The 22,743-nt window shown below is 47.1% G+C and overlaps 1 protein-coding gene across 3 annotated transcripts in view; it reads left to right on the top strand.

Moving 5' to 3' along the window:
• The window catches only part of AEBP2 (AE binding protein 2), a 634,726-nt gene that overhangs the window by 266,656 nt on the left and 345,327 nt on the right, over positions 1–22,743 (top strand). For all 3 annotated transcript variants that reach the window (XM_078674048.1, XM_078674047.1, XM_078674049.1), the window contains exon 4: positions 11,145–11,331. In XM_078674048.1, the coding sequence (XP_078530174.1) occupies positions 11,145–11,331 (187 nt within the window). The remainder of the gene's footprint in view (positions 1–11,144; positions 11,332–22,743) is intronic.

The raw sequence follows: 22,743 nt of genomic DNA on the forward strand, positions 1-22,743 counted from the left end.
TTGTATGCCGACGACCTGGTTCTCTTTAGCCTCACGAGGGTTGGGCTACAAAGGCTCCTAGACAAACTGCATAGCTACACAACTACAAACCAACTAGAGGTCAACTTGAAGAAAACGCTAGTGGTCCCCTTTGGTAAAAAACGACACGTTGGGGGCAGGTGGTCATTTAACAAGATAAGCCTCGTCACGGGTCAGTCGTATAAATACCTAGGTGTCCACTTGGATTCAAAGTACAATCGTATAAAACAGCGTAATGAGATTGCAGTTAAAGCTATGACCCTTGCGGTGTCTCTAGGTAAGCTTTCAAAAAAACTTTCAGGCCCAACCCTATCGCCCCTCCTAGAAGTAATGAGGGCAAAAATTGGCCCTACACTATCATACGGCATAGAGATATTCAGGGGAAAAATGAACTCTGTTCTGAATCAGCATACAACAAAAATTTACAAAAAGGTCCTCCAGCTGCCAAAGTCCGCATCTGCCGCACAGATAAGACTGGAGTTGGGGTTATTAAATTATGATGCCTCCAACATTGGGGCATATCTGAACCTCTGTCATAAACTAAGGCAGGCGGAACCAGGCACATTAGAATCTTTAGTCTGGTATGAAATCACCCAGAAAAATCCAGGAGGAACGTTTGGTCGCCTTCTTATTGATGCAATCCAGCAAATGTCAGCGGGTGAGTTATGGGCCCTTAACCCCAGCCGGATAGCATTAAAAAACGGGATTAAAAAATGCGTAAGAATGAGTTCACTTATAATGGACAAAGCCCACTTCTCGAAACGCAGACACGCTTGGGCTCTTGTAAACTCATACAGACGGCTAGCCCCCGCCTCCTACCTGGCCTGTACATACTCATTGCACTTAAAACATAGCCTTATCGCTATTAGACTGGGTGACTGGCGATTTCTGCAAGATTTACCTGCCTGGCGACGCATGGGGGATGACTTAACCTGCAGAGGGTGCGGCAATACAGTCGAAACCCTATTGCATGTGGTCTGCCTTTGCCCAGCCTTTAATTCTGAGCGTAGGTGTAAACTTAAAGCCGAATGGAATAGGCTTGGTGTCAGGTCTTGTAGGCAAGCCATCATGGCAGCCGTGAATCCCGAAAATACTGCCTTAAATATAAAATTCACCAATTTTATCCAGCACGCATACCGTAATTTTAAGAGGCCTGGTTAAACGTGCCCTCTTACCCCCTTTTTTTAACCATTCAATACATTTTATATTAAATTCCTAGCATAAGGGAGGATTAAATGTCAAGATTAGTAGGCCCAGGAATGTTGGTTGTCTTCTTTGTATGTATATTTTATTGACAACAAGGGCAACATCATAATGCGGAAGAGAAGAGTTCGAATGTGTAATATGTTTTATAATCATCTCCTGTTTTTATGATTACCATCTTGTATTCTTAATTCTCTTTTAAAATACTACGGAACAAGGAGGTTTCTAGACAACCCCTACTTGATGGTTAATTGACTGTTGCTTTGGTTGTTTCTTTTTTTGCTTCACTTTTAACAGTTGATACTTAATGTGTTCATTGTTATCTTCTTTTAAAGATATATGTTCTATATCTAAATAAAGAAATTTTTGATTTGATTTGATTTGACCCTATGTCAGGAGGCTCTGCGCCTCTGGACATGGCTGGAACATCAAGGCATTACCTTGGTGGTTCAACACCTGACAGGTTCTCTGAACTCCAGGGGGGACAAACTCAGCTGCCAGTGCATGATGGATCACGAATGGCGTCTGAACTTTGACTTGGACCAAGGTCTCTTTCTGCAGTTGGGAGAGCCTTGGTTAGATCTATTCGCCACTGAAGAGAATGCGCAATGTCATCAGTTCTACGCATTGGAATTTCCAAGGCGGCACTCGGCAATGCTTTTCAGTGTAGCTGCGGTCTGTTGTAACGTTTCCGCCTATACCACTTCTGCCAGAGTGCGGAAGAAGATTCGGCGCGACCGGGCCCAAATCTTCCTTGTGGCTCCGGATTGGGCACGTAGATACTGGTATCCCGAGCTACTCAGCATGGCGATCGATCCACCAATCCGACAGCCTCTTCGGGAGGATCTTCTGTCTCAGCAGCAGGGGACGGTCCTTCACCCGAACCTGTCCAGCCTCCACCTCCATGCGTGGGGATTGAGCGCCGACAGTCTACTGCTTTCAGCTCAGCCTTCTCTTTTTAAGTCCCCGGTTGTTAATCACTTACTGAAAGGCATTACACACACGTTTCCTTTTGTGCTTTGCATAATGCCTCAATGGGACTTGAACCTTGTCTTGACCTTTCTAATGTGCCCTCCCTTTGAGCCCCTTCATAACTGTCCCTTACGCCTTCTCACTCTAAAGACGGCTTTCCTGGTAGCTATCACCACTGCCAGACGAGTGAATGAGCGAGCGAGCACCAGTCTCTTTCTTCTAAACCTCCTTTTCTCTCTGATCATCCGGACGTCCTCCTTTCTTGCCAAAGGTTGTCACGCCCTTCCACATCGGGTAGACGATCACTTTGCCCACCTTCTTTCCGCCTCCGCATCCTTCAAAAGAGTAAGAGAGTCCCCACCGTCTGGACCCTAAACGTGCGCTATTGTTCTATCTAAAACGCACACAACAGTTCAACTAGCGCAGGTCCGTAAAGATAGCTGCCCTCTGCAGTTTTGGACCATCTTTTTTGACATTTTGTCAAAAAATGGTGTGTAGGTTTTATCCTCTGACGAGGAAGTCTTCTGGATTCAAACTGTGTGGCGCCTGCCATGTCAGTGACAGATACACACTTGGTTTGTCTCTGGTGCCTGGAGATTGACAACGACTCGAAGTCGTGCTCCGACTGCTGGGTCATGGCCCTGAATGGTTTGAGGGAGCTGTCCCTAAAACTGCTTGTGATGTGTTAGACGCCATGCTGTTTGCCCCTGAGGTCTTGTTCCCGGTCGAGGGGCAGGTTCTGGCACCGCTGGGGAGTCCTTAGTCCTCGTCCTCCCACTTAAAATGATCGAGTCGGTCAGGTAAGAGGCATAAGAAGCACAAGAAGATGAAGCATGTTTCAACGTCTCCCCGTCTGTCGGCCAATGTGATGGAGGAGCCTCCACGCCCTAGACCTTGTTCTGCGGAACGTGCTCCTGTGTCTGCTCCATTGTTCCTTGCCTTTCCAGGGACCGGCGTGGCCCCCGCCAAGTTAAGAACAATTCTATGATGCTATGTGCCTCATGTTTGGGCAACCTGACCTTCCTGTCGTGCCATTGGGCCCCGGATGCTCAGAAGGGGCTTCATTGGGTTCCGTGCCGGCATCTCCAGTCCTGATGCACATCCCCAGGTGATCTGGTGGCAGATCTGGACCAGCACTGGTTGTTCCCCTGCAAACTTCCCCAGTGCTGGCCCCTGCGCTGAGACTTCCGGTGCCGCCAGCCCCATTCTAATAAGCCGGATCAGCGCCTGTCTACACAGACGGCTCCCTTTGGTCTTAGGTCAATTCTTCAGCCTTCTTTTGAGGGGCTGGGAAGTGCGGATGATTGAGAGTGGTAACTGGACCCTTTACAAGACCAGCCTGAGCATGAAATGGACTGGTATGAGGAATTGGGTGAGGCCAGTGGTCTCTATACCGCCCCATATTTCTGGTATGCTTTGTTCCCCTACCGTGGCTACAAAGGATGGAGCTTCATGTGCTATGGTCCCCCAACCCCGAGAGTTTGGTAGTCCAGGCCTCTACCTTACAGGGTGCATTTCCCTCCGCACCCCCAGACAGGGAATCCAAGAGACTAGCTAGTTGGGGCAAGACGTTTTTTCTTCCACTAGCCTTGCGTTATAGTAGATGAAAACTGTATGCCTATTGGGCTTTAACGCTCACTCTTTATGGGAAACAGTTGCAGAGGGGCTGCCACAGGTACCGGGGAAAGCCCGGGCCATTTTGTCCCTAGCGGCATCAGACTGGAGGCATGTGTCAGAGAGTTTACTATTTGTTGTGGGCTTGACACCACCGACTCTCTGGGCATAATGTCATCGGAGGTAGTTTGACGCTGCACCTGGCTCAGAACTTCTGGCTTTTCTGGGAATGTCCAAGCTTCCCTTCTGGACATGCCCTTTGATGGCACCCATCTCTTCGGAGACCAGGCAGCTATGGCCAAGTCTTTGGGGCTCTCTGTGCCCACCCTTCGCTGTCTGTTTTTTTCCCCTTTCGTGGCCACAGAAGGTGCTTTTAGCCACACCAGCCATATCTCACCCACAAGACTGCACACGTTCAGCAACGTCTACATGGCTGTGGGCAAGTCTCCTTTGACCACGTGGGTCAGGCAGCCAAAGGTCTAGTCAGTCCACTCCTCCCCCTGCAGCCTCTAAACCTTCCTAGTCCGGCCTTTTAAGATCATGGGTGGCCGATTGAGGGCAGAATCAGCCATCACCTCCACCACTGGCAGAACATCACATCAGGTTCTGCGGATAAGTCAAAGGGGCTAATCCCTCCCCTTCGAGACTACCCCTCCATCCATGACTCTGACTTACGACCACTGACAGAGGACCACCTGAACTTGGCAAAGGGAGCCATAGAGAGGGTTCCGGCACCAGAAGTCTACTGTTGTTGCTATACTCAGTACTTGTTGGTCCTTGAAAAGCACTAGGGCCTTCATCCTATTCTAGATCTGCGAGCCCTCAACTACTTCCTTAAAAAGGAGAAGTTCAAAATGCTCATGTCTTGACTGCCCTAGACCCTGGAGACTGGATGGTGATGTTGGACTTACAGGACGTCTATTTTCACGTTCCCGCTCTGCCTGCCCATTGGCGTTGCCTGCGGTACACGGTAGGTCACAAGCACTTACAGTTCACAGTGCTTCCCTTTGGCCTTACCTGCGCCTTTCGGTGATGGCAGTGGTCACAGTTTATCTGCGCAGATCAGGGGTACCAGTCTTCCCCTATCTGGACAACTGGCTGTTGAAGGCGAGCACGACCTAGACTGTTCTCTCCCAACTGCAAACTTCTGCACATCTCCTGCTTTCGCTGGGGTTCACAATCAACTTGCCGATGTCACACCTAACTCTCTCTCATACGCTCCCTTTAATCAGAATTGTTCCGGACTCACTGCAGTTTTGGGCCTATCCTCCCGAGAGGCGATGCCAGGATAGTCAGGCATTGATTTTGATGTTCAGCCTCTATCCTCAATTTCGATGAGATTGACTCTGAGGCTGCTGAGCCTCATGACCTCCTGCATCCTGCTAATAACACATGCCAAATGGCATATGTGGGCTCTGCAGTGGGACCTAAAATTCCAGTGGGCGTTGCATCAGGGAATTCTCTCCGACATAGTCCAGATCTCAGAGGGGACTAAACAGGATCTCATGTGGTTGCTGACCAACTGCGATTGAGTCTGAGGCGGGACCCTCTCTCAACCAGAGTCGCAAGATATACATAAAAGTAGGTATGTTACGTCCGTCCTTGCGGAAGCTCTTTTTGAGCTCCTGATGATTTCTTGTCGACCAGAGGTCTGGAGCCTTGGATCATTTACTTACTTTTATGTATAGCTTGTGACCCTTTGGGCACGCTTTGGAAGCTTTGCTTCGCTCCACATATTTAAGCGACAGGATTTATTGTCTAGGACTATATTACCCTATGCCTGTACACTTTATTCTTGGTCCTCGATACCTACATTATTTGCCGTCCTTCCTAGGCTCTGTGGATGTTTATATCAATAACTCTCAACCTCTGGAGTCTAGGTAAGTGCAGACCGGGCATATATATTTTTTCATAGCTATCCCATATTGGCTGTTGAGACAGTCCGTTCAACCCTGCTTACACACTATACATGTATATTATGTATTACTTTGGTTTATGGCCTCTTTCTGGCCACTTTGAAAATAAAAAAGATGAAGGCTGCGCCCTGATGAAGGAAAATTGAAGCAGTGGTACTTTCCGAAACGCGCGTCGGCACTTTTCACCCTTGTCGTTTTATATGTGATGTATGTATTTTTCTTCTATTGTGTATTGTTTGGTATTGTGTTATGTTTTTTGTAGCTGTACATGATTGTCAATGCTGTGTTTGATTTATTTGCTAATTAGTTGGATTTCTATATAATGTGTACTTTATCTTTTTGAAAAAAACTAATGATGATAAATAAATAGTATGTGAACTGATCTGTGGGTGATAATTTCTTATTTTTGGAGCTATTTCCCAATTTCTGCTAATTTGTGGGGCCATCCACAAATGTCCTTTGATTGTATTTTCCCTGATTTGGATGTTTCCCCAGAACGAGTTTCTCAGGGTCCCTCTTATGTTTATATGTCATGCCTTAGTGTGACCATAATTTGGTTCTCACCTTCCTGATGTGCACGCCGCTCGAATCTCTGCACAACGGCCCCCTCCGACTACTTTCCATTAAAAGAGACTTTTTAGTGGCAATAACTTCCTGCTGGAGAGTGAGTGCATTTTAGGCTCTTGTCATCAAGCCTCTTTACCTGACCATCTTCCCTGATCAGTTGGTGCTTCGCGCTAGGCCCTCTTTCTTACTGAAAGTTATAACACCATTCCACGTCGGCAATCTGTCACCTAAGCCACTTTCTATGCTCCTCCACACACATCTAAAGAGGAGGAGTGACTCCACCATCTGGACCCAAAAAGAGCGTTGTCATTCTACCTTGACTGCATTAAAGAGTCCCGGGTGGACAAACAACTCTTGGCGGGGTACGTTCGATCAAAGAAATGTCGTGCGGTGCAGGACTATCTCGCAATGGGTCATCCTCTGCATCAAAATTTGCTACACTCTGGCCAAGAAACAGCCTCCTGAAGGCTTAAGAGTTCATTCCACAAGAGCTAAGGCTGCGACCACAGCTTTGCAACGTGGTGTTCCAGTCCATGACATTTGTTAGGCAGCAATGTGGGCGTCACTGCACACGTTCACTAAGCACTACTGACAGAACCGCCAAGTCCGCCGGGATGTCCTTTTTGGATGCTCTGTCCTGCAGGACTTCCTGGCCTAAACGTGTCCGCAGTCCCTCCAGCGGGGATAGTATTGCTTGAGTATCTGTTCTAATGTAAGAAATCTGCAGCTAGATGTCTCTATCAGAAGGACAGGCTAGCCGCAAATTCCTTACTGACCCATTCATCCTCCCCGCACTGCGGACAGGATTTTAAGGCCAGGGCTGATCCCTTTCAGAGTCCTAGTTGTTCTAAACACACCACTGTCAGTGCACTTTGTGACTCCTCATTCCTGGTGTGGAAATTCGTGAAAAGTAACTGACATCAGCGTGCTGCAGGTGCCTATATAGGTGACGTCGATGTTGCTTTCGGCGTGGGGGACACGCGGAGCCGCCTGACACTTCGTACCGACAGGCGAGGGTATTGCTCTTGAAAAAGTCTTCCAGATCCTGGTTGATGCCTCGGATATTGTAAGGTAAGAAATATGTGGCTAGATTATGTCTCTACCAGATAGGGCGTTATCGAAGGTAAGTAATTTGTCCATTAGGTCGATTGTAGGTGTCTTTGTTTGTTCACTCTTACATAGTTGTTTATGACCTCTTTGGTCTGTCTCAGTATTGCTGCATGTGTTTTAAAATACAGATTTAGTATGATGAAAGTGGGTTAATAATTGTGAAGGGGTTATTTCTAATGGAGACATGTAGCTGCAGATTCCTCATCTTTTGAATCTCCTTGGGTGCCTTCTGATCTGCAAAAGTTGAAATAGCTCCCCCATGGCAGCAGGTGGCCCGCAACTCCACCTCCCTGCCAGCAATCACTCCAAACTCAACATTACTGGAGAAATATAAGCACCACTGGCGACAGTTTCTGGTTTTCATTCAAAGTGGAACCATATTGCTCTCCTTGACCACTTTCTCATTATCAAACTTTCAATACTACAGTGCTGACAGATTGTTACCACCTGAAACTAAGGATCAAAGAGTGCCATTCCTGCCATAGACAGATGTCCATTTTAGATCCCTACTAGGTGGATGTATGTGGTATCTGGAGCCGAAACATAACACCAGGTTGTGTGGCCAATGTAGCCTCATAAACCCCAAGGCCATTGCGGAGAGGGAGTCCAAGCTGTTCAAGGCAGGGATCCATGATGCCCATTAAGCCCAGAAATCAACCAGATCTTGTTCCCACTCAGTCTTGTTTGCCATCAATAAGCAAATCTTGCAAGATGTTGATATAAGTCGTAAATGAAACATAATATGCACTGGAGGAAGGAGTCTTACACCATTGCACTGCTAATTTTCTGGTGCTGCAAAATGTAAGTAGCCTATATGCTGCTCTAAAAGTGGACTTTAAATCCCATCCGGGCCCTCCTCAGAGGAGGTGGCTGTTCCACTCCAAGGCTGACCTGGTCTGTATATTTCGCGTGAAATCTGATGCCATTTGTTGTCTGGAGGTGCATGTTGCAGCATCTCTGTGATTGTCACCATATTTGTGACTGGATGTTCTTTAAAAGGGTGCAGAAGTGTTAGAAATAACTTTGTCCGCAGTAGATAACAAACACAAATATCGTGACGGATGCTATACCCAGCATCTCTAGTGTCTGAGCATGTGCTATTACTAGAGTGTACTTATGGTAGCCTTTGAAATCAAAGGCCTATGGTCCCCAAAGCAGCAGAGATGCCAAATCAATGTGCTCAAGCTCCGAGCAATCCATCTAGCCTTCCAAGCACCCTTGCTCTCTATCTGCGGGCAGTCAGTGCAGGTCATTACAGACCATACGTCTGCTGTGTGGTAAGCCAACAAACAGCGAGTAGTTGGCTTGTGCCTCTTGTGCCCGAAAGCACTGAAGTAGTATGCTTGGGCTCAAGCTCTCATGTTCTAGCTGGTTTTCAGCCACCTGGAGGGCTCCTTGAATGTGAGAGTGGTTAACCTTAGTCATTGCCACCGAGTTCACTATCATTGGTGGCTTTATTGTGAAGTAGCTCAAGACATCGTTTCTATTGGGTGCATTCATCCAGCGGATTTCTTGTTCACAGCAGTAAACATTCTGCGCTCTAAAGTTTCTGCAGGGAGCTGTAGCTAACGTGTTCTGTCTGACATGGGACTTTCCACTTTCATTATGCTTTCCCATCTAGCCTATTAATTCCATGCTTTCTGAAGAGAATGTATCAACATCGGGTCCAGATGATTTTGAATGCATTGTTCCTCTTCTATTCAAGTTAGACCTTCTTTATCAGTTGAAGGGGTAGCTCTTGCACCTCTCAATCACAAGTACAGGACTTGCATCCAAGCCTCCATCTTCATGCCTGGAGATTGAGCAATGTGATTTGAGAGCTTTTAACTGGCCAGCAGGGGTTGTAAATGTAATTTAGATGGTCCACCGACCTTCCATGAAATCTGGTTATGGTCATGTTTTTCTTCTTGGTGCACCAGGAAAGGTGTGGACCCCTTTTTTATTGTGTCTTTCATATTTCACTCTTTTTATTCCAGTAAGGCCTTTCTGTGAGCACAGTTAAGTGTCACTACTCATGCCTTTCCGTGTTTACCTGATCAACCGCCCTTGTTTAAATATCCAATTGTTATGAGGTTTCTTAAAGGGTTGCCAAATAGATTTTTATTCTTCACTCTTCAAATCACCTAGGGGCCTCGTATTCTGTCTGGTGCTCACCTTCCTGATGAGAGCCCCATTTGATCCCTTGTAAAGCTGGCGGTTGACTCAACGCATTAAAGAGGTGCAGGAATTGTGCGTTCATTTTCCATCCACATCTTTTTTTCTAGACAAGTTAGTTCTGAGGACAAAAGCTTAATTCCTCCCAAGATTGGTGACCCCAATCCACATGTGTTAGTAGGTCACCCTGCCTAGATTGTATCTGCCGCCTCATCCCAACGAGGAGGAGGATAGACTCACCCTCTGTGTCCCTGAAGAGCATTGCGCTTCTACTTGGATATGACCAGGGAATACCAAATTAATGAGCCACTGTTCACATACAGGGCGATTGAGAGGAGGTCACTTAACAGGTGGATTGTGTTGTGCATTTAGATCTCCTACACTCTTTCTAAGAAGGACCCTCCTGAAGGCATCAAAGCCCATTCCTTATGGGAGAAGCCCACTTAGCATCGTCCATGGGTATTCATATAGGGATATCTGCTAGGTTGCAAAATGGACTTCGATCTGAACCTCCAGGCATTACTGCCATGATTGTGAAGGTTGTAGTGAAGCCACTTTGCTAGATCAGTTCTGCACAACTTCTTATTTTAACCAGTTTTTCAGTCCTGCCAACACGTAGGTACTGCTATGGCATGATTTCAAATGGTGAGGAATCTGCAGTTAGAAGAGTTCATTAGAGGAACAAGGTACTTACCTCAGTAATGATCGTTCTGCTGGATCCTCTGTCTACCTGCAGATTTGTCGTCAATCCCACCCACATCCATGTCTGAGGAATGGTTTAGGCCTATTAATAAGGTCCCTCTCTAGATTTGATGCATTGCATAAATTATCAATATACTTTTTCTCATCTCGGTCTCTTGGGCGTGGGAAAAATGGATGAGGGGCTGATATCTGTGTGCCGGGCGGTGCCTTTAGGGCTCCGGTGACATAATGTCCAGAGGGAGTAGGTCCCAGTATTGAGACGAAGTCAAGCATCATCTGCCAGCACAGGAAAGCCATTTCACATTTTTCGAATCCAGCCTGTTGCGTAGACGAGTTTGAAATAGTGACAGATCTGCAAACTGATAGTGTGTGCACTCGAAGGATCGCTAGCGAAGGCAAGTTATTTTTTTCTGTAGTAGTAGTTACAAGATGGATTTGTAGGCAGTTATGTTGCTTCAGAGTTCTGCAGTGAGTGTAGCATTAGTTCTAGTTATGAGTAGGCAAAAAATGATGGGTAGGAAAGCTACTCAGAGCAATTGACAGTAATGTACAATGTTTGCAAGCATTGCTTCTATCCTTTTGTGTGTTTGCTTAAAATAAACACATTCACTTTTTAACAATTTTCTGACCACCAAAAAAGTCTTGTCCATTTTTTATTATGACTATTTGAAGAACAGAGACGAAAAGTGGAAGTAATAGCAAGTCTTAAATCTGAGACTGAAACTAGGACTCGCACTCATACCTCATTTAACATCAGAAAACCAAGTATTTTCAAATATGCTGAAGTCTACCTCTTTGGTTAAAGTAGAAGGCATCTGGGTGGAAATTTGGTTGTTGGGGATTAGGCATTAAAATATATTTGCCCTTTTTGTTTTCTATTTTCTTTAGTGTGTGGTTGGAGGTTGCAATGCAAGTTTTGCCTCTCAGGGGGGATTAGCACGACATGTACCAACTCACTTCAGTCAACAGAATTCCTCAAAGGTTTCAAGTCAACCAAAAGCTAAAGAAGAATCCCCTTCCAAAGCATCTATGAATAAAAAAAGAAAGTTAAAGAATAAAAGGAAACGCACATTACGTAAGTGTTAAGAATTTATAGTGCCAATGTGTAATGCTTTTTCTGTAAGGTAAGTGTTTAAAACAATCTGGGAATAAAGTCACTGAAATAATTCAAATTATTTTATCCAGTATATGGAAGAGTTCCTACAAGCTAACTTGTTCTGTCAACTGTTCACAGGTGGTTGTTGTAGAAATGTTTGATTTTAGTACATAACTTAGTACCTTGCCCCACTTTTTTGTTTTTAAATTATACCCGTAGTAAATATGTAGTTGTAAAGAAAATACCAACCCTTGCTGAACCCTGAGGCAGTAAATCTGTTTTAGTGCTGGTGGACATTGACTCCTGCAGCAGCAGTCGGAGAGATTTTCCAGGGCTGGCGAAGAAAAAAACAAGAAACCAAAAACTGTAGGGTATGCATTACTGTGCAAATTCAAGCTTTCAGTTTACTGCTTCAGTGCTCAAAGCTGGAAGAAGCAGTGTTCCTGCCCGAGGGTCTGCCTACCTACCTGCAGCAAAGCAAGGCAGCAGCTGAAGGTAAGTTTAAAAAAAACTGAAATATTTCATTGAGCGTATATGTGAGTAACGGGGAATAGGTGGCAGAGTGAGAGTGAAAAATAATGCATGAGAGTGACATTGATTGAGAATAGATGTGAGGAGATGAGAGAATATGCAGAGGAATGAGAGTGAAGGTGTGAGATAAGTGTGAGTGAATGAGTGTTTGTTTTATGTGTGTGAGTCTACCAAGGATTCTGGCTTACAGGAGGTAGTTCTTGGCCGTGGAGAGACACCAGTGGCAAAATGCTGAGGCATTGGAGGTAATTCTTGTCAAGTGGATTTCTTTGTGACATATTAAGTGTAATCCTTGGCTATGGGTCACCTGTGGCAAAAGGCTAGTGCTAGTATACTAGACGTAATTCTTGGCATAAGGAGAACCTATGGCAAACTTCTTGTGCTGGCATGATGGAGTTCATTCTTAGTGTATGAGACTTCAATGGAAAGATGCTCCAATAATTCTTGGCTTTAGGATGGATAGCCCTAGCATATGGGAGGGAGGCCAGGTAACCATGGCAAAATGCTGGCTGTTTGGGTCACCCGTGATGCATGGATGCAGTCGGTGGCAAAATTATGGCATTGGCATATTGTGTGAAATTATTGACAGAAGGGGCACACAAGGCTCATGGGGGGGGGGGGCATTATTTACAACAGTGGTTCAAAATCGTTTTACTTCTGTGGGCCCCCATTTAATGATTACTGGAATCACACATGTTAACTCTTCAACAAGTTCTACCTCTTTTGCAAAAGGGCGACTTACATTCTACTCAAGCCTTAAAAGACTTCAACTTTCATATTCCAATCCATCTGGCTCACCGCAAATTTGCGGTTCGTGGTAGCAGGCCAACACTACCAGTTCAAAGTACTCCCATTCGGGGTCACCACTGCCCCCAAAGTCTTTAGAAATTGTCTGGCGGTAGTAGCTGCGCATCTAAGAAGACAAAGCATACTTGTCTTCCCCTATCTGGACGACTGGCTCATCAAAGCCGGCACGTACCAACAATACTGCAACCATACTTCTGTAACCATTCAGTTACTTCACCACCTAGGGTATATAGTGAATGTGTTAAAATCATATCTTCAGCCAAACAAAATCCTGGACAACCTAGGAGCCACACTGAATACTCAAAAGGCTCTACCATTTCCCAACGCAGCCAGAATTCGAAATATTCTAGCTCTAATTCACAAATTTCAAACAAGTCAATCACTTCCAGCTCGAGTGTTTATGCAACAGTTGGGAATGATGGCATCTTGCATCGTGATTGTTCCTTAACCCAGACTGCACATGCGTCCACTTCAGAAATGCTTACACAGTCAGTGGAATCAGTCACAAGGTCTATTAACCGATCTAGTGTTGGTAAGTGGCTGTACACCTCGCTCTCTGCAGTGGTGGAACACCCAAAATCTGTCAAAAGGGCGGACGTTCATAGACCCAGTTCCACAGACAGTACTAACAGCGGACGCGTCCCTTACTAGCTGGGGAGCTCATCTTCAACAACACAGTACAAGGTTTGTGGAACCACCAACAAAAGTTGCTCCACATCAATCACTTAGAGCTCATGGCAATCTCTCTAGCCCCCAATGCCTTTCAAGATCACCTGTGTGGCAAAGCTGTGTTGGTCCGAACCGACAACATGACAGCTATGTATTACGTACAGAAACAGGGGGTACACACTCTCCAGCTGTCCCACTTAGCCCAAGACATCTGGAGGTGGGCTATTCACCACAATATCTATCTCCTAGCGGAGCACCTCCCAGGAGTCAACAATCAGATTGCGGACCTACTCAGCAGGCAGAGGTATCAAATACATGAATGTGAACTTCACCCTCAAGTTCTCCACCCATACTTCCAAGCTTGGGGAGTCCCTCACATAGATTTGTTTGCACACCCCAAAATGTAAAATGCCAAAGCTTCGCCTCCAGGTATCCACACCCAGTTGTCCAAAGGCAATGCTAAGTGGATGAACTGGTCAGGGATATTTGCTTACACTTTTCCGCCTCCCTCTCATTCCATCAGTGGTTTGGAAACTCAGGCAAACATCCCTCACACTAATACTGGTAGCTCCAACATGGTTCACAACCCTGTTGGAACTCTCTCTGGTACCAAATCAAAACTTACATTTAACTCCCAGTCTCCTCACACAGAGCCATGGAGAAATCAAACACCCAGATCCCAAACAATTGAACCTCGCAATCTGGCTCCTGAAGTCATAGAGTTTGATTATCTGAACCTACCACCAGACTATATGAACATCATTAAGGAAACTAGAAAGCCTACCACAAGAGCCTGCTATGCAGCCAAATGGAAGCGATTTGTTATCTATTGTAATAACAATAACATCTACCCTCTGGATGCCTCCATACAAAACATTATCTGCTACATTTATAGTAGTCATTGTTGCCTATACATCCATCAGACTGCATCTCACTGCAATTGCAGCCTGTCTTCAAAATATACAACATCTATCTCTCTTTAGAGTGCCTGTAATCAGAGTATTTATGGAAGGACTAAAAAGAGTTATACCACCAAGACTTCTATCTGCCCCAGTGTGGAATCTCAATATAGTCCTCCCATGGCTCATGGGCCCACCATTTGAACCCATGCACAGATTTGAACTATCGGAAAACAGCTTTCCTCATTGCAATCACTTCATTGAGGAGAGTGGGTGAACTAACAATAGAATAACCCTTTTTCCAGTACACAAAGATAAAGTAATTCTTCGCGCCAATCCCAAATTCCTACCTAAGGTAGTATCTGGATTTCACTTTCATCAGTTGGTTGAATTACCGGTCTTCTTACCTCAACCTGACTCTGTTGCAGAAAGAGCTCTACACACCTTAGATGTTAGAATAGCACTTCGTAAGAGCAAGCAACTTTTTGTTGCTTTTGTACCACCTCATAAAGGCAATCCCGTATCCAAATCAGGTATTGCTAAGTGGATTGTTAAATGTATCCAGAGTTGCTATGCAAAAGGCAAAAGGACTCTAACTGTACCTCCTAGAGCACATTCCACTTGTAAACTAGGAGCTACTATGGCTTTCTTAGGCAACATCCCTATTACTGCATTTGCAAAGCTGTAACATGGTCAACACCACACACATTCACCAAACACTATTGTGTAGATGTGTTAGCCTGACAACAGGCTAATGTGGGCCAATCAGTACTTAAAACACTATTTCAGACAACTTCATCAGTTACAGGATAGCCACTGCTTTGGGGAGACTGCTGTATCGTCTATGCATAAGCATGTGATCTACAGCTCACATGCCTCGAATGGAAAATGCTACTTACTCAGTATGCATCTGTTCTTGACATGTAGAGCTGTAGAATCTCATGCGCCCACCCAACTTCCCGGATACCTGTAGCTGCTGTAGTTCTCTTGATACTATTCATACTTACACATGTAAACCTGTGTTTGTAAAGTGCAAACTACTCACCCTTATGGGTCTCATGGCGCGCTGGAGGCCGTTGTGGAAATTAAGAGAGCTATTGCCCAGAGTCACATGGTGCTGAGCTGCCGCCGGGGGATCAAACGGTGAGCCCTCTGCTCCGAAGTCAGCTCCCCTGGCCACTGCACCACACCTCTTTACCATCTCTGTTCTTTACTACTACTCCATTCTCTCACCCTCTGCGGGAAAACAATCTGAAGATGGAGTCGAGGACCATGTGCACTTTCACCGAAAGGAGGAGTTCCCTAGCTCGTGACTAGGAAGATTTCTTTGAAGAAAAACAAATTGCAAACATCTGGACCCAACAATAGATGGCAATCTATCATAAGCATGAGATTCTACAGCTCTACAGGCCAAACACACATACATACTGGGCAAGTAGCATTTTCCTTTCTAAGCAATTGAGGACCCCCTGATAAGGAACCCCAGAGGTCACCGGACCACAGGTAAAGAACCACTGCATTACAAAATTCTGACCCTGCCACCATGAACTTGTCATATGCAGGCACCCACTGCACATTTTAAAAATCAGATCAACTCCTAGAGAGTGAGGCTTCGTTGACTTGGAACGTCTCAAAATCATTAATTTTTTTAATGCTTATCCTTTCAGATCCTAAGGTAGTGAGCAACATGTAACCCCTTCGCTGCGAGGGTAATGCCCCCACAGTGCGGGGGTCCAGGGCGCCTCTGTGCTCGTGACGAGCTGGGCTCGTCACAACTCCGGCCACTGATAAATTCTCCCGCACAGGCGGGGAGTTAACCGCGCGTGGACGGAGCGCGGCCGTTATGACGAGCTCAGCTCGTCATGAGCACAGCTCCACTGTGACTCTGAGCACCGAAGTAGTTAAGAAGTTAGGCAGAGCCACTGGAATTCCTGACCAATATTATGCCTCAACACTTTAAATGATCAACCAGCTGCCACTAGTGTGTATTTGCCTACATTTCGAGAAGACCAACTCTGTTAATGTGAGGCTATAAGGGTTTATGCTTTTTTTTGTAACTTTTTATTATTTAAGACATAAAAAAACAACACTTCAAACAGACAAGCAAGGCAATACAGTGATAATACAGTCATTAGGTCTGTGCTCAAGGAGGACGGGGGATACATGACAGCAGGAGAAAAGAGTCTTTGAATACAGATGAGGGGAGGGCGGCGAAGGCAGAATTGCATATGAACAACACAATATACCACAGCTAGAAGGAATGTGGGTCAGGGCGACTATGAAGGACTAGGAATAGCTGTGAGTGGGGGCGTACAGATACCTCCACGGTATGCGTTCCAAGGGTTCCAAATCTTCCCCCATTTCTTGGGTCGGCCTCTTGCCATATACACTGTTTTCTCCCTGAACATGCACCAGTCCAGACTCTCTTTCCAAGCAGTCACTGTAGGCGGCCTCGGGGATCCCCACAATTGTGCAATATCCCTCTTCGAAACCACATTGGCCATAGTCGCCCACCGAAGCTGCGACACGTCATAGTCGTTCGGACCCCAGACATTCAATAAACATTGTCGGGCTTCCGGCAGCATCACAACACCCGTGACTTCATCCATCACCTCATGTATACGTTTCCAAAATCGCACCACCACAGGGCATTCCATATGATATGGAGATAGGTGCCAAGGAGACCACAACCACGCCTACACATGCCATCCGTGGAGTAGCCCATATGGATCAGACGGGGACCGGCGACATAGATTCTATGGAGGATCTTGAGTTGGACCAGACGGAGGCGGGCCGGAATCGCCACCTCCCTGGGAGAGGAGATCGCGGACTGCCAGTCCTCATCATCCAATTCAATACCATCAGCAACCCAGGCTTCACGAAGGCGATCGAGCAGACTCGATTGGTCATTAATCATTTTCATATAGAACAATGAGATAGTGCTGTCTGGCACATAACCGTCTAGTACACGATCTTCGAGGGGGGAGGAATCCGGAATATCACTACCCACTGGCAACACAGAGTTAAGAGCATGGCGTACCTGGATATAACGAAAGTTTTCCCTGTCACTCAGCTTATACTCTATTTGCAGATCCGAGAAGGCCTTCACCCCTCCTTTAACCCAGAGATCACGCACTTTACCAATACCGATCATGTCCCACTTATCAAATCCCTTCGTCTTCCATAGGCCACCCAGCTTCGCAGAGGCATAGAGCGGTGTCGCACCAGTTAATTTATCACTCCAGTCCATCGCTGCCGTTGCGCTATGCCATACCCGCACGGCTATAGCGGTAGGTCCCGTGAGTTGTGAATGGGAGGGTCCCGAATAGAGTGCCCTGTAGTAATCACCACCCGGAAGCAGCCATTTATCCATTTCAAATGCTGGATTCAACGCCGGGCCATACATCCCGTGGTTGATGGCCGCAAGGTGGGAAGCCCAATAATACCTACGAATATCCGGGAGCGCTATACCGCCATCATACCAGGGAAGTGTTAATTTCGGAAGAGCGATACGTGAACGCCCGTCCCATATTAGCTGCCTCTGCAACGATTCTACTTCCCGAAAATAAGTCGACGGGATGACGTCAAAACTGTTCTGTAGGGCGTATAGGAACCGCGGTAAGGACATCATTTTGAAAAGGGCAGCACGCCCTAGAGGAGATAACGGTAATTTACGCCAACGCGCTACATCGGAGCGCAACCTTTGGAGCGGGTGGGGTAAATTACGTTCATAGCGAACCGCCGGGTCCATCGAGATAAACACACCCAAGTACTTAAAGCCTGACTGCGACAACTGGATGGGACAGCCCCGAGGCAAACGAGGGACATCACCCGCGAGTACATAAATGTATGATTTCGACCAATTAATGATAAGGCCCGAGTTCTTCCCGAAGGAGTTAAGTACATCAAACAATACGTTGAGCGATTTTTGGGGAGATGTAAGGTACAATAAAATATCATCCGCGTATAAGGAAATGCGATCCTCAAATTCCGGTGTCCAGCGTATACCCTTCATCGAAGGCTCCCACCGTAGCCAAGCGGCGAGTGGCTCCAACGCCAAAGCAAAGAGGAGCGGGGGACAACGGACAACCCTGCCGCGTGCCCCTCCCAAGAGTAAAAGGCATGGAGACACGGCCGTTAACCACCACCTGTGCCAGTGGCGATTCATACAGGAGTTTGACCCAACCAATAAAACCAGCGCCGAATCCAAATTTGGCGAGTACCGCCCAGAGATAAGACCACTCGATTGTGTCAAAGGCCATTGTGGCGTCCAAGGACGCCAAGATGGCCGGTTCACGCAGCGTCCGAGCCCTCGCGAGGACACCATGCAGACGTCGCAAATTTAAAGCCGTGTTACGGTGCGGGATAAAGCCCGATTGATCTGGACGAATCAGGTCGCCGATAATCGTAATCAAACGATTAGCAAGCAGTTTGGCGAGGATCTTGGGCTCCGCATTTAAGAGCGAAATGGGCCTATAGGACGAGCAACGATCTCGTGGTTTACCCTCCTTATGGATCACCACGATGTTCACAAGACGCTGATTTCTAGGGAGGGAGCCATTATCTTGCGCAGCCAAAAACATATCACGGAGATAGGGAGCAAGGTTATCAGGGCGTAACTTATACAGTTCAACAGGAAGGCCATTGGGACCCAGAGCCTTGCCGGAGCGAAGGGAGCGTAGCGCCAGAGCCACCTCATCCACCGAGGGCGGGGCATCCAAACAGTCCCGATCCGATTCCGACAAACATGGAAGTGCTTTATCCCGAAGCAACAATTGCGAATCCTCCTCGGCCTGTTGGACACCGATGTATAGACCTTTCGAAAATAATCAGCAAAGCATTCAACAATCTCAACAGGGTCCGTTACACGCACTCCACCACATGTCTCAACCACCGGAACCACTCGATTCGCTCTCTCCCTTCTATCCAGCCATGCGATCAATTTCCCTGCTTTATCACCCACATCATACAGCCGTCCCTGTTGTTCCCTACTCATCGTCTTTGCCGCATCAGTAACCAACGTTTTATATTCTAATTGTTTAAGGCGGAGGACGTGTAATGCTTCTCGAGACACCCCCCGCTCCAATGCAGTCTCCAGGTCTGTGATTTCAGTCTCGAGCTGAACAATTGCCTCATTCTTACATTTCTTGGCACACCCCACCAAAGCCCCCTGATCACAGTCTTAAAAGCTTCCCACAACGATTCAGGCGAGGTTACAGAACCAGCATTCTCAGTAAAATACAGATCAAATGATTTAATCAATTCAGTGCGAGTATTAGGGTTAAGAAGATACCAGGGGTTAATCGGAGTCACCCTCCCTTCGGCCCCGGCACCAAGATTAAAATGAAACCAAATAGGGGAATGATCCGATATACCCCGGGCCAAGTGTCTAATCTCTCCAATCGAGGGGGACAGTGCCGCCGGTATCAGGACATAATCTAATCTAGAAAGACTACCATGAGCTCCCGAGTGGAAAGTAAACTGTGTTTGCTCTGGATGCATTAGCCTCCAACAGTCTATGAGGCCCAAAGTTTCCAGGAAGTCACCCAACCAGGATTGCGCCGCAGGATGATCTCGGGGGGGGGGGGGGGGGGGGGGGGGGGATAGCGGTCTATCCTGCCAGAAATGACGGAGTTAAAATCACCACCCAGTATCAAAACACCCTCCGGGCGACCCAGAACCATCCGCCCCAGGTCCGTAAATGTCGTGGATTGTAAGCCTGGGGGGACATATACTGACGCCAACGAGATTGGTTTACCCTCCCACCGCCCGACAAGTGCAACATATCGACCCCTGGCATTAAGGATCACATCATCAACCTCGAGGGGGAGGGAAACCCTAAGCAGAATACCCACTCCTCTAGAACTAGATGTAAATCCAGAATGGGTTGCAAGACGATAACCCCGTCTATTAAGAGCGTGACAAGTGTTTCCTATCAAGTGTGTCTCTTGTAGCAAAACGACATCAGGCGAAAGGCGCCGCAACAGCTGCATAACCACCCCTCTCTTTCTACGATCACCCAAACCATTTACATTCCAGCATAATACCCTCAGCCCTCTACCCCATCCAGATCCACAATGGACTCCCATCTCAAAACAAGCATCACACCAACGTCAAAGATAATGAAAGTACCTTGCCTTGAAGAAGAAAAAACAAACAATCCCAGAACATGTCCCTCCCTCCCCCCCAGGTTCCCAACAGAACTTCCCCCCACCCTGCACCCCTGCACCGACTCAAAAGCCACCCCAATTTGCAGTGTGCCTCTCGCCCTAACAATTACAAACAAAGAACTAATCTACACGAAGAAAACCCCAGAGGAGGAAAGGGGTCCCGCCATCCCCGCTACCTCCCAAGATACGAATGGAATGATCAAAAAAGTTAGGGAGCTTCAGCTGGCCACTTTGAGCAGTGCTCCGGACACAGGCACCATAATCATTCTTGGTCCATCAGTCCCCCTTCAGCACCACCAGCATGTTCTTGGCCAGCACGGCGAGTCGACAAAGTGTCCAACCAATCACTCGCTTCCTCAGGCCTGACAAAGAAGAATGTTCGATTGTCATATTCAACACACAGTCGGGCCGGGAATAACATAGCGTATTTTAGTTCCATGTCTCTCAGTCGCCGTTTCACACCTTGAAATCCCATACGTTGTTTCTGGACCGATTGAGAAAAGTCCGGATAAAAATTCACAGCGGCGTTCCCGAACTGCGTAGGGCCACTTGTCCGTGCCGCCTGCAAAATGGCGTCGCGATCTCTAAAGTTGAAGATCCGTGCAATAATCGGACGGGGGGGAAGACAGGGTTTCGCCTGTCCCCCTGGCACTCTGTGCGCACGTTCGATGGCAAAGAATTTGCTCAGGCCCTTTGGCGCAAGATGATTAAGAATGAGGTCCTCCATTCGAAGATCAGTGGCGAGTGAACTAGAATCTTCCGGCACCCCAATAATACGCACGTTATTGCGCCGTGCACGGCCTTCAAAGTCCTCCAAGCGGCGAGCGAAAAAGTCATTAGCAGATCTGAGATTGCGCACTTCTGTTTGCAAATCGGACACATCCGTGGTAAGGCTGGATGTCTTTAGGTCCAATGACTTCACTTTCTCATTCGTCTTGGCCGGATCAGTTCGAATGAGGTTGACATCAATAGCCACTGTGTCCAACTTCAGAGCCAAGGCTTCATACTGTTGGCCAATAGAAGACTGAATACCAGCAATGGCGCCCATCACGTCTTGTAGCGTTAAGTCCGCCAACACAGCAGGATCGTCAACCACCTCCTCCCGGGTCTTAGGTGCGCCACCAGGGGATCCTTTAGAAAGTGTATAGCGATCCATGACATTCGTCTGGGTTGGACCTCCACGGATAGTGGTCTTGATCTTCCGTTTCTCACCCTCAGGCTTGCCCGTCACGGCGAATCGGGTGCCCCAGAGGGAGGCTTGGGATCTGGTCCAAATGGCTCCTCAAAATTCACACACAAGAATACAGGAGGCAAAGTTGAGCCAAGTGGAGACCACAGCTAAACAGTCGCTCGCTCGAAACTCAATGAGCTGGCACCGGGGCTCGTCCGATCAACAGACACACCGCATACATGAGGCAGTGCACCGGAGAAACGAAACCGAAAGTGAAGTGAGGCTGTGGTCTGATCCGCTCGAGCCGTTGTTGTTAAATTACGACCTGGGCATCGCCACAACTCAAGGTCCAGGCTGTTCCATGGAGAAGGCCGCAAATTTCAAGACGGCAAAACTCGGGGACCCTGCGTCCGATTCCGACCCAAAAACCTGCTAGTACATCAGCCGGGTTGCGTCTTCAATGATCTTCCATCAAATCAGGATATTGTCCAGGATAAATGCGGGAGGCAGCGAGGGTCCTCGGGAGCCCTGTGCTCACGCGGCCATCTCGGATGCGCGCGAAGCTCCTCCTCCGGGTTTATGCTTCTTAATTTCCCTTTTTGCTTACGGATGATGAGCTTGTTGGTGAGATATTTTATGCACCAGGCTGGAGAAGGTTTTAATTTGCAATTTAGTGTGACAGTCTCAGAGGCTTACTTAAACGGATGATGGGGCTTCCAGGGTCCGTACTAAATTAGTTCATCTCCTTTCTCCACAACAGAACTAAAAAAATCAAGGTTGACCAGTCCCTGTCCAATGCCGCACGGTTCACCTTAGGGGTCCCACAAAGGTCCTCTCTCTCACCAACGCTCTTCAACCTTCTCATGGAGATCCTAACTTAAATCTTGAATGCCTCCTACACCCATTATCACATGTATGCTGATGACACCCAATTGTACCTGAAAATCACTTCCCCAGAAGATATTGGGTCCCTCAACTAGAGCAGAGGTCTTCAAACGTTTTTGCTCTGAGCCCCCCCCTGTAAGCAAAATGTTTTGATGTCGGGCCCCCCTCCAAAACATTATGGCCCAGATTGGGAGAGCGGGAAGGACATTGCTGCGTGCAGGAGGCGTGGCTAATGAGATGATTTCAGCAGTACTTTTTC

The sequence above is a fragment of the Lissotriton helveticus genome, chromosome 1_1 (genome assembly GCF_964261635.1).
Source record: "Lissotriton helveticus chromosome 1_1, aLisHel1.1, whole genome shotgun sequence".
Taxonomy (NCBI): Eukaryota; Metazoa; Chordata; class Amphibia; order Caudata; family Salamandridae; genus Lissotriton; species Lissotriton helveticus.